Raw genomic sequence first — 17728 nt, 5'->3', positions numbered from 1 at the left:
AATTGACTAAGGGCCCTTAAATTGATAAATTTTAGATCATTCAGTATTGAGTAATGCTACTTGAGTATATAAATGGTATACATTTATTTATAAAATCTCACGTAATAATATTTAATTAGATAATTTTTAAATAAGATAAAAAATAAATAATCGTATCACAAATTGTCACCTCAAATTGTACACCGCATAATTTATTCTTCATTAATAGCTCTATGTAAACTTTAAGACATTTTTTAGTGAGTCCAAACTGAATCATTATTTAATGAGTCGAAATTGAGTGTGTAAATTTGTCGAACTGTAAGATATATAGCTTATTCATATATTACAATAAAATTATGCATATCCATTTTATCAACACAAATGAATACATACTTATGTGTGTCATTATATAATTGAATGATTTTAAATTAAAAATAAAATTACACTCAATCATGTGACATATATAAGTGTGTACTCATTTGTATATTCAAAATGGGCACGAGTAATACTGGTCCACATATTATATTGGGTTTTTGTGTGATAATTTCTTAAGCAAGAAACATAGTTTCCTGCAATATGGAGAAAATAGGAGATCTTAATAAACTACATGATAAATCAAGGAACAGAATGGGAAGTTCTGCAAATCAAATTAAGCAGGAATAGACTTTTATTGCCACCCATAATAGAATTACAAATAATCATTGAGATACAACTCTTCAAGTGAAAGAGTTACATACACCGCACTAGCATTCAGCATTACACACATATTTCTCATACACTATTACTACATCAAAACATAACATCACACTACTCCATTCCTATACTCAATACAACATGAAGAAGAAAAATTGAGCAAACCCATAAGTACGGTAATGTTAACGAGAAAGATAGAGATAAAGGAGGCTCAAGATAATGGAGATAACAAAGTTTGAATTCAATCCGAGCTTGGAAGCATTATTACTGTTAGGAGCTGTTCATCAACAAGGAAAAATCATAACATGTGTCAGTGATCAAAGCTTAACAACCAAGATTATGCAAGTATTCTGGCAGGTATGGTAATGTCAGTATGTTTAGTTTTTGAGTTGATAACAGCATTCAGAATCACAAAAGGAAAAAATACTGAGGAGATGCTTTCATAATTAGGAAGCCAGACATAACAGTTGGTAAAAGTGAATAAAAAGCTAGATTATACAGAAAGCCTTCCAAGAAGAAACAATCAAACGAATTTAAGGAAATCTTAGCGAAGTGAAAGAACAGATTCCTATCCAATGAGATGGGTGAAGTAAAAAAGAAATGGAGGGCATACATATGGAGTTATAGAAGCTCATTTCATAGGTCTTTTACTTGGTAGAGCAAGTAAAATCAAAGCAATGCAAGAGACTGGAATGTTAACTTACCTGGACAAGTAGACAATGTGTTAAGTGTTGTGAAGATGGTTTGGTTGCTAGCATAACCAGCATATGCACACGTCATCTGATTGCAACCACTGATAGTGGTGTTGCCTAACAATAAAGATTCTGAACCATCACATAACATAGATGAACAATTGAACCCCTGAAGGTTGGCTGGCTCACATTGTAATCTGACCGCACAAAAGAAGAGTTAACTAAAATTAGTTTCTTGAGAAATCAGAATATGAAGAAAAGATTTCAGCATAACTAACCATCATTTTGAAAAAAAAAATACTTACGTATAATTGTTTGCAGCATCACACTTGCATTTCACGCAATTGTTGGCAGTGTATACAGAAGTTCCATTAGCAACAAGCAAAGGGCTATCTAATGAATCAGTTTTGACTGATGAATTACAAGCTGTAAATAAAAATTGGAATGTCATTGTTTTTATAACAAAATTATGGAAGAACAACCATTGAACACAAATCATAAGATCAAGAAATCATAGACATGGCCAAAGCATCACGTTTAATTGGTAAGAAAAAAGAAGGCAGTCATAATAACTTAATGATTAAGAGAAATGATCCATTAAGGCATGACTAGCATGTTTTGCCAAAAAATTCTTATTTTATGAGTCGAATTTCCAGAACAAGCACAGATTTCAACCTGGCTTTAAACTTCTGACAAGAGCTTTTGAAGCCTGATGGTAATTATTTGAGTGGAAAATATTTAAAACCTCTCAAATACATTTTAGATCTTGTTGGTGCCCGATTAGCCCTATCTAATATAAATTCCTAGTATATCATCATTTAGACACATCAACATGACAATCCACAAACACCACATGCCAATCAAGTATATATCGCGTAATCAGTATACCCCTCAAAGTTGAAACAGCACCAATTTTAAGCAGGATTGTGATCACTAGCACAACTTGTCATTTAGAGCAGTCAATATCATTGGTGGAAGACAATCGATGAGGGGACCACTGAAGCTCGATTATTTGATGGTACAAGCCACATTCCCTGTGCTGTAGTGCTACATGTTGCCTTTAAACAGCTCATTAGGAGATACTTATTATAATAAATCTTCTAAAACTAATGATTTTGTGGGCGAAATTTGTCCACTGAAGGAGGAATTCAGTCAATTATTTCATTCCTTAAGATTCTATAATTTCATGAGTTTGAGCATCTAATCAACTGCCAAGGTCTTATCACAAAAAGAAGCAGACAAAAGCAAAAAGAATAAGAAAAGCAGACAAATTCGTAGGAGAAGAATACCTTGAAGAGGAACATCAATGGCAGTGCCAGCCTTAAGAGTACCATTACCATTAAGCTGCACCAAGGTGTCCGTGTTGGTTCCAAATTGTTGAGCAATGGCTTCAAGTGTGCTCCCTTCAGCCACAACGTGTGCATAATGAACCACCTTCTGATTGTTGACACTATCACAGCTACATGGCAATGGAATGGTAAGGTTTTGGCCTTCAATTATCAAGTCTGCATTTGGAATATTATTAGCCACCTGGATTTCCGAAGATGTTACCAATCGTCCAAATACATCTGTTGCTATATGATATAATCCATCGTCCTTCTTTATAGTGTACACTGGCATCTTATCGGACACACCTATATTCATGTTATGAACACAAAACAAAACGTTTCTTAGATAATCAAATAAGATATGGGAATTGTGACATCTTCAAAGCCATAATTAACATCATGAATGGATCTAAATTCACATAAGCCTACCATTAAGAACATTTGAAAGCTAGCATTTTGATGTATGTAAATTTGTTAAAAAAGAAAAATTCATATATGGTAAAATTTATAGATCAAGTACTTGAGAAAATATAAAAAATATATATATGAGCAATTTACAAGAACTATAGATTAAATAGTTGATTAATAAAAAGTTAATTGTTAGATGTCAGAATCTCAAACTTCTTTGGATAGAAACTAACAAATTAAAACGTGTGTATAGCTTGTATTCATGAGCATATAATTAAGATGTAAACGTGAATTGTCCCTATGATTTTAAAAAATATATATAATTATATAAAATAAAAAATTAATAACCCATCCTTTCTACGGGTAATCATTCCTTAGTCCAAAGACCAATTTAATTCATTTTAGTTGAATAATTAAAGAAGCACTTTTGACAACTTATAGCAAAGCAAAAGCACTTTTTAAGGTACATAACCCAGCAAAACAATTCACATTGTTTCATTAGAAAATTTTAATGGGCTAACTTCCAGACCATACTCTTGAGCTTAACTATCCATCAATTCTCTCGAAATGTTTCTGAATTATTGTTCAACTCCCATAGTTAGAGACAATTCAACAGTAAGTCACAAACTATAAAGGGGTTTTGTTAACATATACTAAAAAGTGATGGGGGGCCATAAAATTAACCCTATTTGAAATTCAAAAAGGGGCCTTTGAATATGACACAAACCGTAAATTACACATGTGAAAAAGTGACATTAACAGGAATGAGTCATCTCTTATAATGACAGAAGAAATTAAGCGAAAAATTAAGCTGTTGTGCAAGAAAAGAGAAAAGAATGTACCTGTGTTGTTGGAGCAAACGCAGGGAATCGGGATTTTGAGGACCTGGTTTTCTTGAATTGTGTAGTTTTTTCCGGTAGAGGCAGGAAGGTCATTAGCGGCGAGAAGGGTACGGAGGTTCTTGATATTGAAGAGGTTTTGAATGGTGGAAATGGAAGTTGTGTTGGGAGAAGGGTAGCCCACCAGGGACCTACACTTTGCAGTAGAGTTGCAGGTGAAGGTCGCAGCAGTTGATGTTGAGGTCGAGACGAAGATCATGAGCAGCAGGAGCGCAATGGAACTGCCCATGTGAGCCATCTCTTGACTTAAGCTTCTTTGTTTATTAACCAGAGGTTTATATAAATGAAGAACGATAGGGAGAGAGAGGAAGAAAAAGAAAGAATGGTGCAGAGAGAAAACGACAGGGATGGAAAAGAGAAATAAAGAAAATTATGAGAGAGAAATTTTCAGCTCCACCTCTCTGCTGGGTCTGAAAGTGGATAGCTACCAAAAAACTGTGTGCTAAGGAGACTTTGAAGTTTTAAGCAGCCGAGTCGGTTGACTCAATTGGCCGTTGAAAATGGGAATTTGCAATAACTAAATGAACAGAACCCAAGAGTTAACTTTGATTCAGTTTCTGCGCTGCGAAAGATACATAATTAAGGGAAATTGAAATTTTTATTATTAAATAACTTCGTATATACAAATTTATTATATTTTTTAAATATTAAATATTTATATTATAAAAATAATATAATATCTAAATTATCTTTATTTTTAATTTTGAATAAAAATAAGACTGATAATTTTATTAACTTATTCTTTTATATATAATAATTCAGAATTTAAATTTATTCTTAATGTCTTTGTGTAAGCAGAAAAAAATACTCACAAAATACGATAAAAATACAAGAGTTTTTATATAATTAAATTAAAATCTGTACAATCTTATACAGATTTCACACACTGACCAAATACAAAAATATTTTTAAAAAATTTTAAATTTTATAGTAATAACATTTAAAATACAAAAAATATGATAAATTTGCCGAGGCAGCCGAAAGGGGCAAAATTTTGAATTTCCTTATGATTAATATATAATATATATTAGGAGATGATAGAATGCGGGCAGGGTTTGAGTCAAATATAGAATCATTTCTACAGAAATGGTCCAAAAAATGCTCAATATTTTCCATGAGTATTACAGCTAATGAACCACTCAGAAATCAAAATGCCACACACACTAATTAAATATTACACACTGGCAGAGCCTTAAATGTGAACACGCTCTGGAGTTCTTTTGTTTTTTTTCCTCGATTTCTTGCTCCTTCCCGTGTGTCAATGGAAAAGTTTAAAGACGAAGTCCACCCGAGGATAGGTCATTATCATTGACTAGTCAATTTTTTGAAAGTCTTATGGGGACGACTCGTCCCAGTCTTTGGTTTTATCTACTAAATTCCTAATTGAGTTTTGACAATTGTGATTGCCAGAATAATCTGAAGAAAAAAGGTCGCAGAAACATCTGCCTCAGATGAAACCCCCAACGTTTTGGACATAATTCAATCTATAAGTTCTCACTTGGAAACACTAACACAAGCAACTTTCTCAATTAATTCATGCAACTACACAAGAGTTCTAACAAAAATGAAGTAGGCCCATATATCAAGACCAAGCTTTACTCAGGTCAAACTCAACATGTATTAACCAGTAGTAAATAAATAGGTGCACAACTAGCATTCTTATGTACTAGGTTAAATACAACAAACAAGTTGAAGGGAAAATATATATGGATCACTTCTCTTCCAGCCGCCGGAGTACTGATTCGGCAAAGCTTTGCTGCCTGCATGTAAAACATTGACCGATTAACTTCAGAGATGTAATTTAACTAAGTGCTCCAAAGTTCAGCAAACGAAAACATCATACATATATAAGAAAAATATTATCCGGAAATTTGGTTGAGGGGATGAATTGAAATTCTTTATCACATACAGTGTGAAATCCTCAGTGTAAGTAAAATTGACAAATATTTAGTTTCATTAAAATAAAAATAAAGGTAGTCAATTTACTTTTGCTCCCGGTGTTTGGGGCTAGGGCTAGAATACTTCAAATATCCATCCCAAGGAACCTTTTTTAGACCTGCTCGAACAGATATAAAGTCCCTGACCCTGCACAAAATTGAAATAGAATGACAATTTGAACTTGAGAAGAGAAGTAGATCTTTAGCCCTCCTACTGATAGCATCCCGAAAAGAAGATTTATCACCTCTCTGCAAATTCAATAGGAGTCTCTCCCGGCTTTAGAGTCTGGGGTTCCAAGTACCATACATCACAAACGACGGCCCAGGATGTCATCAGCTGAAGCAGATGCATTGTAAATGACTGCCTGCAAATAACAAAATCACTCCTAGAATCGCATATCTCAAATATGACAAAGGTAAAGCCCCAATAAAATTTATTTCTTAAGCTATTTTAAACATCATATTGCTAATTGTTACATAATTGAAAAATATAGACCAAATCCCCCGCCACAGAGCAAATCCTAAAACCACATAACATTTATCAAACGTATTTTGCAAAAGATTCATGTGGTTGATTGTGGACACCTCAATCCAATCACCAAGCAATTTGGAATATTTGGGAAAACAAAAGATACAATTCTTTTTCTTATTCACACGTTCTGGGTATTTATTGTAATACTTAAATAAATTATGTAATTATATAATCAGTTCCTTACTTTCGACTGTTCCAGAAAGCATCAACAAAAATTTTGTTGTACTTGATTGCAACAGGGCAAACAGTGCAGCCAAGTTCAAAAGCGCCCTATTCATCACAAAAAGATCATGTATAAGTATCAACAACTTATGAGAAAACAAAACCTAAAAATCCTGTCCCAAACAAGAATTTGTTATACCTTCTTGAACATAACAGAATAGTGGTTATTTACACAAGTTCCTTCAGGAAATATAAGAAGGGGGTTACTGTCAGCTCGCTGAACATGGTCTCTTAACCTGAATTATACAAACTCAGTTATCACAGCATGCTCAAAGTCATTGTAAGAATTTTCTACCATGCAATTCCATATTTCACTTACTTCTTAGCTACAATTTCACGATCCTTCGTTTCTGAACGATTAAACCATATACATCCTACGCTCTCCAGTATAGTGCTTTGCAACAATCCTACACCAAAATTAGAAATAAATTATAATACCTCAATTACAATCAAAATTATATTTATCCATTTGAAATAGTCAACCAAGTAAATTCAAAGGGAGTTCAAAAAGTCTAAAACTGCATGCACAGTCTAAATTGATCACATGAATACTAGTCTACAATGACAGATTTCGCAGCCACGGACAAAGTGACTAACTTAGCTTTCTTTACAATAAGGCATTATGTGTCAAATCCTAAGCTTTGGTCTATCTTATCTAGATAATGCAATAAAACTTTTTGAGGTTTAATCTTATAGGAAATTGAGAAGGATTAAAAAAGGAAAAATGGAAGATTAAATAAAAAAACTAAAATTGTAAGAACAGCATATATTTAAGAGTGTAGTGAATTATGGTAAATATTATCTACTTTAGTCTTAACAGAAGCGTCCTTCACCCTCAAAAATTCACTTTTGGGCTTGATACGGATGTCCTTCACTCAAAGTCTACTTAGTTGAGGACACCCAAAGCTTAAACAATGTTCTAGACTCTCATTCATTAGTCATTGCAGGATGTGAGAATTACACACCTTAAAGCTGAACAAAATGTTTCCGCATCAAATCCAAGGTTATAAAAGCAGCTAGAGAATTTAGGTACATGCTGAGTGTCACAGTATTACAAGCATTTAGACATAAATTTTGGGTTAAAAAAATATCAGTGCACCATTTTTTAATAGTTTCAAACTGATGCACAAACCACTCAGTTTTGCATAAAACAAAATAAACTGATACTTTATAAAGTTTTTGCTATAACAAGATTTCATTGTAAACACACCACATCCAGAATCCAAGATCTATTAGCGAGAACATAGCCACTCTAAGTTCCATGCATGGGATTTCAGCATATATTTTCAATTAATAGCTTACCAACCCATCCAGGGTGCTTCTGCATAATAACAGCAAATGCAGTCATCTGCTCTAAGATGATGAAATCAATCATGGAAGTGTGATTGGCCACAAAAACCTGTTCAATTAAACGAGAACTCCACTAAACATCTAACCATGTGATTATCAGAAGCAAAACTAAATAAAAGGAAACTGAAAATTAATTCTGAAAGTGTAAAAGTCATAGCCAGATGAACCTGCTTAGGCCGCATGCTAGGCCTAGGCCCATGGTACTTGACAACCCCAGTCCATGATGCAACAAAGAAGCTGCATATTAACTCTACCAAACACCTCTAAAAAAGTCGAGATGCAACATGAACATAGTTAGGCACAGCATAGTGTTTAACAAGAAGTTACCTAGTAGAAAAAACAAAAAAGAATGAAGGCCATGTACATGTAACAATAAATTCATACAACATAAATCATAACCTAAAATAGATAATAACAATTACACAAACATCTTTCATCCAATGTATACTATAATAAACTAGGATTTGAGCCTATTCTGCTAACTTACACAACTGCAAGACCAGTCAAGTCCAGAGTCCAACACATGAACTACAGTGACTGGAAAAATGAATTATGATCTCATAAAATGAGACAAAATCTTGTCAATCATGCAATCTATCAAGAAGCTTATGCATAGGGTAGGGGCTAAATTAGTTTCCCATTTACTTCACATGCTATTAAACCTTACAAATTGAACATGCATTCAATGTAACTATCTACAAAGAGTCCTCTTTAACAATCATGGTCCATTTATATGGAGAGTTATCAAATGGATTTATGATAAGATGTAACCTCAGTAAAAAACGCCAGTAATGAATATATAAATGCGTTAAAATATAAGCATCACAAGGGATTCTTGTATATGTGTCCACAATTAGGTCCCTCTTCGTAGCCGTTTATGCACCCTTACTACTATAAACTACCAAATATTTCTTCACATAACTAGTAAGTCTTACCAACCAAAACACAAGTTTGGAAAGAAGTAAAAGTCAACAAAGTTACAAAGAATAAGAGGCACCTTCATGTCACGCATTACTCAAATCACATTGAAAACCACATAGAAGAGAAGGGGAGTAGTGGAGAAAATTTTTGTGAGATAAACCACACCTAATGGCTCAATACAAGAACTGGAAACAAGCAAAAATTCATACCTCTAGCTTCCTCCTCAACTTATCATGTCCTTTCAGCAGAAAATGCACCGGAATGAAGGATGAGAGAAAAATTATCCATCCTATTGTCAATACTATGACCCTGAATATTCCATCAATGCTCATCAGAATCAGAAATTCTTCACAAAGACCATTCTAATCAACTTACCATCAGAAAGAACTTACAAATTATAAACTATACCTAAACTTGACAGAGCATGCTTTTATATGAGCTACAAACACAAATGACATAACTCCTATTTAAGAAAAGGAAAATCTACTAGAAAGTCAAAACAATGATTCAATTCGCACTCATCAAAAGATAGAAGTGCAATAGTAAGGGAGCTCATAGCAACACAAATAATATCAAAGAAGAAAAGTAATCATTTTCTCAGTAAAACCACCAGAACTATCACAAAATCACAAAACCTTTGGAAAAGGTGGGAAAGAAAAAAAATTCATCAAGTCTTTGCAATGCAGTTATCATCCAATGTAGAGCATATATACTCATAGCACGTAAAACAGCTGAACTCCTAAATGATAGACAAGAAAGAAACACTAACCTGACAGGAAAAAGAATGAAATATCGAATGACCACACCACAACACCACAGAGGAAACAAGTATATATTCCAGTTCCAAGGTTCTGGAGGAATCGACTTGAAACATCGCGTAAAGGAGTCCTGTTCGGTCATTGTAATAATAACATTAATGTACTTATTCTTTCCATAAGGATCACCAAGTAAATAGAGATTCGGTTTCTTCTAAAAAGCAAACTTATCAACTAGTAAAGGTAAAATTTGCGTATAATTCATATTTTCTTTATAAAGTCTACCTTCAATTTCCCCGTTGTTAAATACCATAAACCAATCATTTCGAATAAAAACCCACAAACGTTACCATAGTCCATTACATGCAACAATGTTTCAGTAATTGTCAACCAATACTTTCTTTCTTAACCTAAAACGCCGTTGCTGGTAAGGTTAGTGGATGGCAACGAAAAAAACAAAATTAACTTACATCTACAATGGCGCCAGCAGCCTCTGTGAGTGTAGGCGAAATGTCAAGCAAATCTCGCCTGAAAATTAAGTCAACCAAAATAAACGAACGCCGTTAAAATGAATCCAGCTTAATTAATTAAGCCATGACAAGCTACAAAGAGACGAAACGACGAAGGAAATCGAAGTTAGGTTACGTACAGAGAGAGCTTGCCATGAGGCTCGTGGATGGAGGATCCAGAAGGAAGATAGTCCTCTATATTGGGCCGATCCAGGTCAAGTTCGGAGCTGGAGGATCTGAGCTCGCCTGGACTAGTCATCTTTTTGTTCTTGTTATTGGCGTATGGTTAATTTTGGAACCGACTAGGCGGCTGGCGTATTTATGACAGAAGTTTTTTTTTTTTTTTAATGCAAAATAAACCATTTTTTAAATTTTATTTGTTTAATTAATATAAAAAAACTTACTCTTCGCGCAACTTTGCACTTATCGAAATGAAAAGCTTTATATATGCGTTTAAATAGAATTAAAGCAATGTGGCCCATGTTATTGATTTTTGGCTGCGGTTGGCCAACTCTTGGGAATTAAGAAATTAGAGCATTTAAGGTTTGGTCAACAATACGCTCATTTAGTTCTTAATTTTCATATTTCTAATTCATCTCTTTGATGTATTTTAAATTTTTTAAATAATGTATTATTATATGGTGATGTATTTTAAATTAATAATAAAATAATATTCAATTACATAATCATACATCATATAGATATTCATCGAGTATAAAAAATGAATTACTTTCAGAAAAAGTAATTTTATACGTATCTATTTTAAATATATATTTATGTGTGTCATCACGTAATTGAGTGTTATTTTATTTTTAATTCAAAATTATTCAATTATATTATAATACACATAATATATGTATTTATTTATATATTTAAAATAATTACACATAGTTTTATTGTTATTAAAAAATATTATTATATTAAACAAATGGGCCAAGTAGACCCAAATTACCCAGGCTTGGGCCATGTGTTAAATGTTCAAGGCATCTCTCACATGGGTTTGATTCATGTGGGAATAAATACGGAGCAAATCTATAAAACAAATAAAACTATAAAGATAAATAGACTTGTTCTCACCCAATGTATAGTAAAATCTTAAAGTCTCATATTCTAATTTTTATAAACCTAAATACCTATTCAATAAAACTATATATACCTATTTATGAGTCAATTTTTATTAAAATTTTTAATTAATATTAGAGACAAAACTGTTATTTACAAAAAAAGTTTAAAAAATAAAATTTTATTATATTTCCTCTTCAAGATTAAAAATCTCATAATTTTTCTTCAGTAAAGATTTAAAAAGTGACAATTTCCCCTATAAATCCGTGGGTTTTCTTTTTTACCCTCTTTAGCTCTAACGCAACGATAAGTTGAAAAAGAGAATAAGAGACGACGACATCTCTGACATTGTAGTAATCTCTTTTTGGATAGAGATCCATCAACAAAAAGATAAAGAGACAAAGAGACAAAGAGACATCCCTTTGTCTTTTCGTTAATGGATCTCTATCCAATAAGAGACGACAACAATGTCAAACATGTCGTCATCTCTTCTTTAGCTTGTTGTCATCGTCAGAGTCAAAGAGAGAGAAAAAAAAAACTTAAGGACTTGGGGGGGGGGGGGGAGGGCGGGATGTTCACTTTTTAAACTTGGGTAGGGGAAAATTATAAGAATTTTAAACATGAGGAGAAAAATATGATAAAAAACTTTTATTTTTTAATAAATATCTATTTTACCCTTTAAAATTTACTCATAATTGGGTTTTCCTACTTTTTAAAATTGGAGAGTGAGACTTTAGAATCTTAGCCAACCAGAAATAAGATAATCTTACACAGGTTGAAAATCCAAAGCCAAATAATTTGAAAAAAAAAAAAAAAAAACTGTATGGAATTTGGGTCAACAAAGATAATCTTCTTCTTATGTTAAAATGAATTTTGATATTGAAAAACGCCAAGTTTAAGATTAACATGGAAATTTATTTGCAGCTACCACATAAAATCAAAAGGGACGTGCTTCCCTCATCTCAAAATATTCAAATTTTGTAATGAAGATTGCCGAAGCAATCTCTTCATCTAATAATTCGAATTTTTATTTGATTTATCATTAAACTTAAATATATGAATTTAAAAAACAAGAGATATTTGGATAATTTGTTTGGATTAAATAAGTTCAAATGTCTCCAAAAGTAGTTTTATTTTTTCGTATAATACAGAAACTAATGCAAGATAAAGAATGTTTAAAGTCAAACCATTTTTGAATAATAAATATTTAAGATAACTTAAATTTTTAATCATATTTTATTTTTTAAAAATTATTTTTCATATAATCAATCCAACAAACCCTTTTTTTATTTATTATTCGACCAGCTGCTGGTGGGTAATATTCTTACAATAAAATTATATATTGCATACAACTTTTATAAACGAGTAATAATATGTTATTATATAATTAAATATTATTTTATCTTTAATTTTTAATTATTTAATTATATAATTCATGTCTTTATTTGTGTACAAAAGTTATAAATATACTATTATTCAATATTTGTAATATAATATCAAAAGTCAAAGTATTTCCCAATTAATAATAATATAATAATAAATAAAAAATTTAAGCTAAATGATCTTTACCCTATATTTTTTTTATTAAGCAAAAATACTCATTTCTTCTATTTTTGAGCAAAAATACTCATTTTTCCTATTCCTAAGCAAAAATACCCATTTTTCCTACCAAAATTACCCTTCACAACATCTATATAAACTCTCTCACTTTCACTCTCATTACATACACTTTTTATTTCACTTAAACACTCATTCTCACTCTCATTTTTACTTAATATCAATTATTATGAATTCGTTCAGAAGGAAAAAGTTCATATTTCTGAATTCAAATAAAAAAAATCAATTCATAAAAAAAAATATTTATAGGAATTTTAACTCAAAACTTAATTTTATTAGTTAAATCTAGTTTGTATGTCATGTTAATGGGGCATTTGGATATTTGATAATAATTTAGGAGTTAAATGAAATGTTAAAAAAATATATGCGGTATTTGGATATTTGATAATAATTTAGGGGTTAAATGAAATGTTAAAAAAATATAGGCAGCATTTGGATATTTGATAATAATTTAGGTGTTAAATGAAATGTTAAAAAAATATGGAGGGCATTTTGATATTACATAATATATAAAGGATTAAATAACATGTTAAGAATAAATAGATATATTAAAATATCCTAAAAAATCAACAATAAAAAAATCACTAAAAAATCTGAAAAAACATATCTGAATTTCGAAAACTACACGTTCGAATAGCTTAGGAATGAAAAAACTAAAAAATCAGTCTGAAATTTCATAATTACATTGTAAAATGCATCTCAAAAAGCGTAAAACTAAAGAGACAGATGTCAAATTTAAAAATTACATATCAAAAAAGTTTACCCCAGTCACAAACAAGCTCAAAATCATAAAAATCGAAAATCCTAAATTTGGTAAAACAAAAAATTGTACAATACATATTGAAACTATTTTTTTTGGCCCTCCAAATTGGGCACAATAGGCAAAGTTAGTTGTTGTTATACAGCTCAAAATGAGTTTCGTGTTGATATATTACTGGCTCTGTAACTCCTCCCAAATCAAAAATTACGGTCATTCAAAGTTATTTGCCTACAGACCCTATAGTTTAAAAAAAGTCAATTTCCACCAAATCCACGGTTTTCACAATTCAATGTAAAATTTCCCGCAGACCCTCGTGGATCTCCCACTTTTCCCCCTCCCCCTAAAATTTTGAAAACATTAAATTTTTCCCCCACCCCACGAGCACCTGTGGGAGATTAACATAATACCAACAAATCTAACCCATTTTCTAGCCAAAACTCGTCATTTCAGCCTCCAATTTTAACATAAATCAAATCTACACATTCAATAACACAAAATCCCTTAAGAAATTTAAGCAAAACAATTAAAAATCAAAACATTTTATGCATGTTCAAAATCAAAACCTTAAACATTCAAACCTTAAAGTCTCTCTCAAATCTCAATATTCCTAACAATAAATTGATTTAAACAATAAATTGGATGATGTATTATCCTTATTTATTATTTTTGGTTATTGAAAAATATGAAAAATCGATGGAAAAGACCGAAACCCATTACGTCGGTGGGAGACTCATGAGAGATCTGAATTTTTCTCTGAATTTGAACAGTAAATCTGTGGAAAATGTAGGGCTTATATATAAGGGCAGTTTAGTTATTTTTCAAATTGAGGACATTTTTGCTTAATCCTTAAAGTTTTGGACAATTTTGCTTAACACCATTTAGTTTTAAGTATTTATTATAATTTTCCTAATTTCAATTAAAATTATTTCAAATATAAATAAGAATGTTAACGACATATAATTATATATTTGAGGAAAATAAAATTTTGAAAATATTAGAGGTTTTAATTAAAATTTTTTAAGGGGTTTAAGTTTGGGGATATTTATAAAATTTTATAATTTTAATATGACGCTTATTAGTTTAAAATTAATTGTTACACTACTAAAGAATTAAACAAGATACAACAAATATGGGTATAAATTCATATTACAATTAAGAGTTATATTATATTTTTAAAATATACGTAAGTAAATATGATAATTTATAAAATAAGATAGAAAAATTATCTATTTTCTCTTAAAAATTTTAAAAAATAACATTTTAATCTTATAATATTATTCACAATAAGGGTGTTGTTATAATATTTTAAACTTTTTAAGACAACATAAAAATTAATAACACTTATATTATAATATAATATTTAAATAAAATAATATAAATATTCTTTAATTTATTAAAAACTTTTAACATTGACATAAGTGTGGATAATTAGTTTTTTTCAAATTTAAAGTATAAAAATTATCTTTCCTCCAACCTTAGGTGGGAAATAGTCACATGGCCTAAAGAATTATTTCCCACCCAAGTTTTAATTGAATCTCAAAAGGATATATGTGATAGTTTAAAAACTCAAATACCTATCTATAGACTAATTTCTGTTAGAATATTTTATTAGAGATAGGGGTAAAATTATTATTTTACAACTAACAAAAATAATGATTTTATTTTAGTGATAAAACGATGATTTCACTTTTTTCTTTAATAAAAATTAATCTATGATAGATATTTAGAGTTTTGAATTATCATGAGTATGCTTCTGTGATTTGACTAAACCTTGGGTGAAAAATAGTCCTTTGGCCGAAAAGAAAAAACGTCAAAGTGAAGCTTCCAAAAAAATAGTCCTTTGGGTGGATATTTAGATTTTGAAATAGTTATATTTCATTATCAAAGGGTTAGGTGTGTGGGGAATTAATATTATTTCGTTTCACCTAATGACATGTTCTCACCCAAGTTGGCTTAAAAACGCTATTCCACCTTCAGATTGCATAAATAACATTATACCACTCAAATACATAACTCTTTTTAATAGAAAATGTAGTAAGGCAAACTAGTTGATTTTCTTAAACTTGACACATGTACTAGAAAAATCATATAAAGTAAAATTTAAAAAAAAAAAAAATAGAAAGATGGAGGAGAAAAAAAATAAGTAGCAAATAATATTTTAGTCACTGTTATCACTCACCAACCGTGGATAGCTCATCTTCCTGATGATTTTGAAGGGTTTAGAGAGCAACTTTGTCACTATTTTTCCTTAGATGAGGGAACTCAAGGGCCCGAAAATGATGAACAAAACAAAGTTCATAACAAGTTGTGGCTCAACTCCTTGAGAATAGTCTTGACATAGTCAGTTGTGATACTTTTAAAGAGGAAAATTCCACATCAATAAAGCATAAGAGAGATACTAAGTTTGTCTATATATCTCATATTACTTGGAGATGAGAAGATTAAACTGATTAAATAATCTATGAGTTTCTTAAGTTGTCAAGACGTTTTTTGAATTACAAAGCTAAAAAACAAAACTTGATAGACTGTGTATCTAAAGTGAATAATATATTGATAGTAAGTCTAACTATTAGACCAAATGTGTTATATCAGTCTTCTTGATTTTAAATTTTGTAGGGAGATACTGGTAGGATTATTAGTCTTCACGGTTTTGAGCTTCTTGAAGGCTTTATCAACATAGGATTTAAAGAATTCATAAGAGTTGGTGCAATAGATTAAGAGCTAGAAGATGCATTTGCAAATGAAGACAATGTAAAAGGAGATGCTAACAACGATAAGACTAACAAAGCATTTGAGGGAAGAAAATATGAATGAGGTGACAAAGTAAGGTGGAAATGACCTCAACAAGAAGGATGATGATGAGGCAATAACGATGAAAATTTATCAAAATAAGAGATTTTAATTTTATCCATGATCTTGCATATGAAACATGTAAGCTGGCTAGCCATGCTCATTCCAATAGTTTTGCTAATGAAGCATCCATTGGGGTCCAATATAAGTTGGCTTCTTCTTTTTTACAAGATATGACTGAAAACTTTTATCAAATTTCCCATTTTCTTTCAAAAGAAGATAGAGAGAATAAGAACAAACTTGTCATTCAATTGGTCTCCCAAAGAATTTACTTGGATGTATTAAGAATTAGGATGAGGATGTCATCAAAGATTTGACAAAAGAGTTTACAATGTTTGATGTTGTGGTGACTATAATCTCCTTTAGCAAACATGATGATAGTAGAAGGTTGGAATCACAACTTTTGCCACCACCAATAATAAGGGTAATATGGTAATTACATACTTTGTATTGTGTTAAAATCCCTTTTTTTAATTAATTGAATTTTATTTTGGGTAATAAAGTGTGATTTATATAATTAGAATTCTTTAAAAAAAAAAAGACAAACTCAAACTTCATTTAGTAAAAATAACCTATAAATTTATAGCATATGATATGAATATGGTAATGTTATTAGTCAGTTAATTAGGAAGATAATTCAATTTAGTCCCTAAAAGGCTAAAACACAATAATCTACTGCTCTCATGGTAATGTTATTAATTTATTTAATATAAATATGGTAATGCTATTAGTTTACCATATGATATGAATATGATAATGTTATTAGTTTACCTAATTAGAAAGATAATTAAATTAAGGCTGAACTGTTTCTTAATTAACAAGTACCATATTATTAATTTAGTTAATTAGGAAGATAATTAAATTAAGGTTGAGCTGTTACATAATTAACAAGTAAAGCATCGACATTTTCTTCAGTTTAATTCCTAAAACACAATCATCTACCGCTCTTATATCACATTGTGGACCGTTATTACCATCTCCAAAACGACAACGCCTTAGATATTCAAGCATCTTACACCACGCGCTTTCAAGCACGTGCGTCCAACGAAGGACGTTTGTTCTGTTTGGTGGGTCATCACGTGCCACACACGTGAAAAGAGAGATTTAAGTAACAAAGATATTGCCGGTAAGAAGTAAAATGCTGTTGAAAGAGTTGGCTGGCGTGTAAGCTACTCGCACACAACATCGTATTTGTTTCTATAATTTCAATTTTG

The 17728-nt window shown here is 30.9% G+C and overlaps 2 protein-coding genes across 2 annotated transcripts; both read right to left on the bottom strand.

Moving 5' to 3' along the window:
* Positions 1-628: 628 nt before the first annotated feature.
* Positions 629-4457, bottom strand: LOC123212688 (lysM domain-containing GPI-anchored protein 2). Its single transcript, XM_044631820.1, has 5 exons — positions 3943-4457; positions 2654-2998; positions 1670-1790; positions 1377-1561; positions 629-949 (listed from the first exon to the last, which is right to left on the bottom strand). The coding sequence occupies exons 1-5, from the start codon at positions 4235-4237 to the stop codon at positions 855-857; spliced, it is 1041 nt and encodes a 346-aa protein (XP_044487755.1). The 5' UTR covers positions 4238-4457; the 3' UTR covers positions 629-854.
* Positions 4458-5507: 1050 nt separating this feature from the next.
* LOC123212807 (glycerol-3-phosphate acyltransferase 9-like) lies at positions 5508-10540 on the bottom strand. Its single transcript, XM_044632006.1, has 12 exons — positions 10366-10540; positions 10187-10244; positions 9731-9849; positions 9171-9270; positions 8208-8303; positions 7993-8089; positions 7010-7097; positions 6830-6926; positions 6653-6738; positions 6182-6301; positions 5986-6084; positions 5508-5759 (listed from the first exon to the last, which is right to left on the bottom strand). The coding sequence occupies exons 1-12, from the start codon at positions 10482-10484 to the stop codon at positions 5711-5713; spliced, it is 1128 nt and encodes a 375-aa protein (XP_044487941.1). The 5' UTR covers positions 10485-10540; the 3' UTR covers positions 5508-5710.
* Positions 10541-17728: the final 7188 nt, after the last annotated feature.

The sequence above is a fragment of the Mangifera indica genome, chromosome 4, assembly GCF_011075055.1.
Source record: "Mangifera indica cultivar Alphonso chromosome 4, CATAS_Mindica_2.1, whole genome shotgun sequence".
NCBI classification, from domain to species: Eukaryota; Viridiplantae; Streptophyta; class Magnoliopsida; order Sapindales; family Anacardiaceae; genus Mangifera; species Mangifera indica.
This window is presented reverse-complemented; position numbering and strand designations above follow the sequence as displayed.

Excerpts from the sequence above, each read along its gene's own strand:
- LOC123212688 (XM_044631820.1), bottom strand. The coding sequence starts at position 4,237 with ATGGCTCACATGGGCAGTTCCATTGCGCTCCTGCTGCTCATGATCTTC. Across the intron at positions 2,999-3,942 it reads CGTTTGCTCCAACAACACAG|GTGTGTCCGATAAGATGCCA; the intron begins GTACATTCTTTT and ends ACATGAATATAG. Across the intron at positions 1,562-1,669 it reads GATGCTGCAAACAATTATAC|ATTACAATGTGAGCCAGCCA; the intron begins GTAAGTATTTTT and ends TTGTGCGGTCAG.
- LOC123212807 (XM_044632006.1), bottom strand. The coding sequence starts at position 10,484 with ATGACTAGTCCAGGCGAGCTCAGATCCTCCAGCTCCGAACTTGACCTG. Across the intron at positions 9,271-9,730 it reads TTCATTCTTTTTCCTGTCAG|GGTCATAGTATTGACAATAG; the intron begins GTTAGTGTTTCT and ends TGGAATATTCAG. Across the intron at positions 8,304-9,170 it reads AGTTGAGGAGGAAGCTAGAG|AGGTGTTTGGTAGAGTTAAT; the intron begins GTATGAATTTTT and ends CGACTTTTTTAG.